At 44.1% G+C, this 8129-nt stretch overlaps 1 protein-coding gene across 1 annotated transcript in view; it reads left to right on the top strand.

The window, feature by feature from the left end:
* Nucleotides 1-8129, top strand: part of BTBD11 (BTB domain containing 11) — a 356390-nt gene that overhangs the window by 310266 nt on the left and 37995 nt on the right. Inside the window, exons 7-10 of the mRNA XM_019515813.1 lie at nt 37-126; nt 4297-4398; nt 5505-5598; nt 5714-5849. Of these exons, the coding sequence (XP_019371358.1) occupies nt 37-126; nt 4297-4398; nt 5505-5598; nt 5714-5849 (422 nt within the window). The remainder of the gene's footprint in view (nt 1-36; nt 127-4296; nt 4399-5504; nt 5599-5713; nt 5850-8129) is intronic.

The following is an 8129-nucleotide window of genomic DNA, read 5'->3' as shown; positions in this document are numbered from 1 at the left end:
TTTTTTTTTTTTTTTTTAACTCCAAACAATGACTAGGGCATGACTCCACTGATGTATGCTTGTGTCAGGGGTGATGAGGCTATGGTGCAGATGCTGCTAGATGCTGGAGCAGATTTGAATGCTGAGGTGAGGACTTTTTATTGTGATTGCACATTTGGTTCTTTATGTTTTTACATCTTATACCACCCACTGAACTTGCAGCAGAAGTGAAAGTAATAATAAAAATCTGTTACCAAGGACATTAGCCTTTGGAATGAATGTTGAAGTGATCTCAGTAGTTATAAGACTAACCTGGGGTTGGGATCCATTTCTCAGTGACCTACAGCCACTGTCATATTCATTAGGATTGCACAGTGTAAATTAGCATAGACATTAGCACCAGGACTCCGTCTTTGGGAGTCAGCTTTCTAATGAAATCTGTGGTATTATGTGAATCACAGTTGAGTTAGAATGGAAAGGGCAAGAAAGCCTACTGTTCAGATATCTGCTGAAGTTTGGGAACTTCTGTACATTGGGACGTCCATCTACAGATCCACAGCACACAAATACAATGCAAGCACATTGTTTTGTTTTATAAAATGGCTTGGATGACAGTTGATGGATGAAGGGGTCTTCCAACACGCAAATATCTTTTGTATCTTTTGATGGATGTCTGTAACAGACTTATACAATCTGTCCACCACCACACAGATTGTTATGCCACTCCATGCAATACAGGTACGTACATTTTGACAGAGCTGTTTAAATTATACAAAATTGTTTGTTATATTTGTAAAGAGCGGCAGTTTCAATTTGTTGAAGTCACAAGTAAATTAACCTGTCTGGTTCACCTATCTATGTTCCATCTGTTTTGTTTGGATTTGAGAGGTGTTGTTAAATTGTAGCAGCTACCTTCACCCAGACATTTCTTGTTTTTTTATGAAAAGAAGACAAAGGATGCTTTGCCACACCAGAAGCATAACACAGTTTTTCACTTGTAAGTGACGTGCAGTCACAACTGTCTGACTGCTGTTCAGTGGCTTAGATGAAATCAGTTTTTTGAATTCAGGTTAGTTCCTAATGGACCTCCTCACCCTGGCCCCAAATCTTACCTATAAAGTCAGTGATCATTGAATAATTAGTTTGCCTGCTAGCAGTCTTGGCAGAGACCAGTGATTTGACAGACCTGGAGATTGATCTGGCTTTTAACCCAGGATCAGCCAGCATCTGGCCTACAAAACTGATTTGATATTGTGTGGCCTGTATGACCAGTTACTTTTCTGCAAAATGCTAGCATTCATTAGAAACACAAAGTAAGTTTATCCCTTATGGCTGTGTTGACAACCTTCCAAACATAAATGTAAGGGGTATTGTCTTGCTGAGTCTGATGACACCCTGAAATAGTACCTCAAGGGGGAACATGACTTTCCCTGGTTCATCCCAAAAGAATGTTAGCTCTTAAATCTAACTATGATGCTTCTGTCCCCAGATACACAAATAATTGAGGTTTGTCATTTATATGGCTAATTTGTGTACATAATTCCTACAAAATTATGTGCAACTTGAACCATTCATGCATTTTGTGCACATCAGTCCAAAATAGTGTTGGCATTGATGGTGTTAGAGTAATTGTAGATCACAGGTAATCTGGTGGGAGGAACCTGCAACATGCATCTTTTGTACTGAAGACAAAGGGAGCAGTGGCTACTCAGCATATCTCAGTATAGGGCCTTAGGGGCACTTAACATTGGCTTCACACTGGTCCTATTGAAGTTGGTGGGAGAAGAGTTAACCCAAGAGAATTTTAATTGGGGAATGCCCAGAAAAACATTCTTGAAAATTCAGGCCTTAGTTGCCGTATAAAGTCATATTGTACCCTCGTGCTTTACAAACACTTTTGCCCATGGAAACTCTGATGTAGACTGAGAGCAGTGCATCAAGCTGAAGGTGTAGACCTCCTCAGAACAAGTGTGACTTCTCTCCAGGTGACCCCTCTCTGCTGCTCCTGCCCTGACTTTGTTCTGTAAGGAATTAGTGCCCAGGGCTGCCAGTCCCACAAACACCAAATTCCCTGAAAAGCATATTTAAGACAGTGGTGCACAACCTTCCAGCCCTGTGGGCCAAATGAGTGGTGCAGTGCCAGTCTGCAGACTGGATCCCATGGGTCAGTCTGTGGGACAGATCCAGCAAGGGGTGGTCCGTGGGTGCTATCTGGCATGTTGGCCCAGCCCCACATGCTGGATCTGGCTGTGGAACCACCCCGTGTGCCAGCTCAGCCCCACATGCCAGATGCAACCATGGTGTGACCCTGTGCACTGAAGAGATGTGGTGCATAGAGCTATGCTGTCCAGCCGCACGGCTCTCAAGGGGTCCAGAAATGTGGTGGCAGGGGAGCTGTTGTAACATTGTTTTCAGGGCTGCAGCAATTAACACTACCACCACTCCTCTGCCACCAAATTTCTGGACTCCTTGGGAGCCCTGTGGGCTGGATGACAGCCCCATAGGCCACAGGCTGGAGCTTGAATGCCACTTGTTTCACTCATTTTTAAGAGAATTCAATAAAAACCTTTCAAACCTGCTCTTTTCTTCAGAGTTTACCAAATGGGCTCCCTAACAACATTTTGCCACTTTCAGTCCATGTGAAAGGGGCTGGAATTAACTGAGTATGTGGTTAAATTTAGGGGCTGCTTTCTCCTGACCCTGACCTGTCCATTTGCGTAATCCTGCTCACTACCCTGCAGTCCAGAGCTGATTGAGCACCTTCTTCCAGAGAACTCCCAAGCACCCAGATGTTTGACTTTAGACTTTAGCATACTTCTCCTAGTGTTAGACCGCAGAGTGCACTAGACTCAAACAGTTAGCAGAGGAGAGAAAAATTATTTCAAGCTGTTCCTTTGGCAGAGATGGATGATACGGCCAACCATCTGGTGCAGCTCTCCTTTGCTGGCAGGTTTGCTGGTCACACCGTCTATTCCCTCCCTTTCCTCACCCCTGATGTTATCCCTGTGAAGAGCTGATCATATGGTTCTATCAGAAACCTGTGTCAGAGTATCAGTCTGGTTGGCTGCTGCTGCTACCAAGGACACCATACTAACTGGCCTCACCCTGTTTTGTGGGTAAAAATGCCTGTAGTAAGGGGTAGACAGTCTGGCTAGTGGTAGACAGGGTGCTTCTTGTGCTCCAACTCCAGGCCTCCTTCCAACACTATCTTTCCAGGAATTAATACTACTAATAATAATACTTAGCACCTCTGTGACACCTCTTCTGAGGATCCCAAAGTGCTTTATAAACTTCCATTAACTTTTCCCATCCCTGTGAATGACACCAATCTTACAATCTCCCATTTTAAAGAGAAGGAATCAGAGTCACAGGGAAATTATGGGAGTTGAACAAGGTCAGGACTTGAGACTTCAGATACTGAGGCTTAGAGGCAAGAAGGAGTAATGTGAAATGGATAATTTTTGTTCGTTTGTCTAAAGAAAGCCAATTTATTTATTTGGAGTCTAGCAACCATTTCAATTTAACTAAGATAAAGGAATACAGCAACCTAGATGTTTTTTAAAAATTCTTCCAAATACTGCTCTCCTTTTACCTCCACCAGAGGGGCAGCAGCATATAAAATGTCTTTATACTCAAGGCCAGAAGTGAAATCCTGACACCACTGAAGTCAGTGGAAAAAGTCCTATTGACTGAACTGGAGTCAGAACTTCACCTCAAGATCCTTTGGAAATCTTAAGCAATTGCAGGATCAGGGAAGAGGCCTGATATGAAGCCCACACAAGTCAAAGGGGAAAAGTCAGTGGACGTGTCTACACGTTCATTAATATGCAGTGCCTACTGTGCATTTAATTTAGTACTTGTGTAATTAAGTAGTAAATAAATGAGCAGTAGGCTGTTGTACTGTGCATTAGCATGATCGTGTGCTTTTTGCTGTGCATGCTAATGTGCAGTAGAATTAGTCTACTGTGCATTAAACGTCTTGTGTACATGCGCCCAGTATCATACAACGGTGAAAATGCCAACTCTACTAAAATATCTAGTGGCCAGTGGTTTAGAGGGAGCTACAGCAGTTGGTAAAGAGACTTCACTTGATATAAGCTTTAATCAGCATTTCGATAAACAGTATGGAAATTTGTAGGGGAAGTAAAGTTTTGATGGTTAAAAACATATTTGGAACCAGTCATTCTACAAAATGCCTTTCGCACCTTTTCTTTTTCACTTATACCCCCCACCCTGCCCTTTTGAGCAGGTTGAATTTTATTACTTCAAGCTCTTTGAAAGCCATTTTAAAAGAAAATAACTTTAATTTGTTTATAGGTTGTCAGTACTGCTCATAAATATCCATCCGTCCACCCCGAGACCCGCCATTGGACAGCTCTGACATTTGCTGTGTTGCATGGACATATTCCTGTAGTTCAGGTATTATTGTATTTCCCTACCTACATCTCACTTTTTATTTATCCCCATGAATTATAATCTTTGTCCATCTCAAAACTGATAACCACTGTCATATTCATATTGGTTGCTTCCACTTCATACTTTCTTCATTTTACTGTTATATAATATAGTTATTATATAGTGATCTCTATGTCCAAATCTTAACCGATATGAGGTTAAGCTAGGAGAGTTTTTAAAAAAGAAAAGTTGTACCAAAGAAAGTCTGTCAACTCCTCATGCTCCTTCCTGACCACTTGTTGTGTGTGTCTGTGTGTTTGTTCATTCATGACTCTTTCTTACCAGCTGTATTCTAATACTCAAATAAATGAGAATGATGTTATTTCTGGGGGAAAAAAATCCTCTTCCATTCTGTTCCAGAATCAGAGAATGCTCAGTAACCCTATACATGGAAGAAATAACATGTGTACATACTGGTTCCCTTCTTTTTTGTATTTATTTTTCAGTATAACTGAGTCTGTGGCATGATTAATGATGCTGCAGAACAGTGGGAGATCTCTGGTAGTGGTTGCCTACAGGCAAGGCAAATGCATTCCATTGGGTTCCATACTGATGTCCTTGGCCAGCCTCATCTTTAATAGTGCTTGCAGAGACCATGGGTTTTAGGACTCATTGCTGCAACTTGTTCCGAAAAGTGTCTAGACTCTTCTGGCCATATCTGTACATTTAAGATGGTGGCACCTGGAATCTCATCTGTATTATGAAAATTACTTGACTGTTGGGCTCCTGGCAAGTAGTCAGCGAGATTCTTGGTTGGGCAAAGTGTGAGTATCTCCATGTATCTAGTGCATTATTTCATGCAGCTGATTTTTCTCAATTTCAAGAACACTGAGTAACACTATTTTTGGCTCTGGAATTGGACACTGCTACTCCGGGTGTCTGATAGAGTCAAATGAGTGAAATAAAGAGTTGAATGGCATCTCTGAAATAGCAACAAAATTTGCACGTCACCTGTCTTCACTGCATCTGGTTTGTGGGTGATAATAAGCACAACATTCTAGTTCCTCGGTCTTTTTAAACTCCAGACTGTCTTTTCACCAGTGACTCTAAATGGTGAATTTTTTTTATAGCTGTTGCTGGATGCTGGAGCAAAGGTAGAAGGTTCTTTGGAACACGGAGAGGAAAATTACTCTGAAACGCCGTTGCAGTTGGCAGCAGCTGCAGGTAAGAGCTTTTTCTTCCCACTGTAGTACATTTTCCAATTGGGAATTGCAACGTAGATGAGAAAATCTTGGACTTAAAAACCCCCAAAAAACACAACACTTCTCTTGCCTTACAGGAAATTTTGAACTGGTTAGTTTGCTGTTGGAGCGAGGCGCTGACCCCATGGTAGGAACAATGTACAGAAATGGAATTTCCATGACTCCACAAGGTGACATGAACTCTTTCAGTCAGGCTGCTGCTCATGGACACAGGTATAGTGGGAACAGGTCCAGCTCCATCATTCAGGCACTTAGAGTTTTCATGGGTGGCCTGCTTGAGTAGATTGATTCAAAGTCTGCCCTGTTGAAGTAAAATACTTGCTCTGTGGATGTGGATTGTGTGACAATTAAATGTGCCACTTCTTGGTACAAGAGACTGAGCTGAGAGTTGAAGTTCTGTGTTGGTGTGTGAGTTTGATCAATTTGGAGCGTGTGTTGGTTTTTTGGTGTCTGTTTGCAGGTGGAAGTGAATGCTGCTGATTTTTCCCTTCATTTCTTATTTATTTATTTTTGGTGGGTTGTATGTAAACTGCTGCAGCCTTTCCTGTCATAAAACAAAGCTTTTGCGTGTGTTTAGCATTTTGTTTGCATTAACATTAGGTATCTGTAATGCAGACATTGAATTGGGGCATGTTAGCAATTAAAAAAAATGAAATGGACAATCAACATCCATGGTTGGTTACTCTTGCAAAGTTAAGGAACAGATTACAGCATAATGGATTAGTATTTTGATCTTCACATTCGTACTTTTCTAATTGTAGCCGTCCAGAGGAACATAGATACAGGTTAGAGACAGTACCTACAGTATTTCTGCATAGAGAAAAAAAGCCACCAGTCTAACAATGTTACCTAGAAGTCAGGGCTGGTTCAAACAATGCTTCCCATCTGCATCCAAAGAGGGGTCCCCAGACCATGGAGTTGAAAGAACTGTGACATTTACTGTGTAGGCTTCAGCGCCTTGCGGCATGGAGTAGAAGTAGCATTTGCTGTCGGGACATTGAATGGTGCTGTGTTCCTTGGGAAGACAAGGCATTTCCTCCTTTATTATGGCCCCATCATGGAAACATCCTACCTCTTCCCATGGTTTGCCAAATAGGAAAACTCCCTTAATTGTTCTTTTTTGTGTGTTTGTGTGTCCTCAATTATTTGGGACGTACTACTTTTTCTGTGTATCGCCTCCCCTTTTCCCCCTGCTCCCACCTGTCCTTCTCCTACACACACACTCCCTAGACCCTGAGCATGGGCATCTGGCAAAACATAAGAGCATGAGGGAGGTGAGAAAGGGCTGGGGAGAAGTTGCATAGTGGGCCTGATTTCTCCCCTCATAACAGTATCAACTGGGAGTGGTTGAATTAAGGTCAATTAAGTTATATTGATATAAACCTGGTGTGAAGGGAGTATTAAGCCTAATGCTTAATTTTTGACCTTGCAACAGGGGAACCAAATAATTGGCTTTGCAGTGGATCCCAGATGTGCTTGAACCTGCCCTGCCAGGTGTAGTTGAATGACTAGTAGCTTCAGCTTTACTGAGCCTGCTTTGATTGTTAATTAACAGCAGTGGTGTTTTCAGACCCTTTTTGAGTTTGGTTTATATGCATTATTTGCTATTATTTAAGAGCTATGGCTTGAGCATCAGTTTCTGTTTTGAGAAGATTTAACCATACATATGGGGGTGCACCGATAGAGATGTTGGGGGCCAATACCAATAGCCAATTTTTAAGGAGGCATATTGGCCGATACTGAAATGATTTCTGATAGAGCTGAATGCAGCTGGTAAGTTTGTTGTGGAAGGGAAGGGGGGAGGGAAGAGGTGTGGGGGAAGCAGATCAATGCCCCCCATGGTGAGGGAGGGAGAGAGGGAGCAGGGGCAGGCACTGCCCAGCCAGGGTGGGGTGGGGTGCAGGATGGAGCTGTGGCTTGTGGGGGTGGGGACAGCTCCCACTGTTGCTTGCACCCCAGGATGGCACGGGGGGGGGCATATTGCCCCCAGATCTGCGCGGGGTAGGGTCAGTGGGCTGCAGCTCTGGGCTGGAGCCAGGGCTGCTCCAGGCTCTTCTCGGTGGGGGCTGGGCTCAGGGCGGGTGGCAGCAGCTCTGGGAGGGGGCCTATGGAGAGGCTGCAGCCACCCCAAATTTTGCCATAACCTCCTCATAGTCCCCCCTCCCAGCTCCGCTGCCACCCATCCAGCGCAGCTCTGGCTTTTTCTGGCACATGGGTGGAAGCAGGTCATTAAGCTGGGGCTGGGCTCAGGGCAGGCGGTGGTGGCGCTGAGAGGGAACTATGGGGAGGCTACAGAGAAATTTGAGGTGGCTGCAGCCCCCTCCATAGCCCCCCTCCCAGCGTCGCTGCCACCTGCCCCAAGCCCAGCCCCCACTGAGAAGAGCCCAGTGCAGCCCCAGCTCCAGCCCACAGCTGCAGCCCACCTGCCCCACAGATCCAAGGGCACATGCCCCTCCCTCCTGGGGTGCAAGCAGCAGCAGGAGCCACCCCCAG

Source organism: Gavialis gangeticus, unplaced genomic scaffold (genome assembly GCF_001723915.1).
Source record: "Gavialis gangeticus isolate Ggan-Ray unplaced genomic scaffold, GavGan_comp1, whole genome shotgun sequence".
Classification (NCBI taxonomy): domain Eukaryota; kingdom Metazoa; phylum Chordata; order Crocodylia; family Gavialidae; genus Gavialis; species Gavialis gangeticus.
This window is presented reverse-complemented; position numbering and strand designations above follow the sequence as displayed.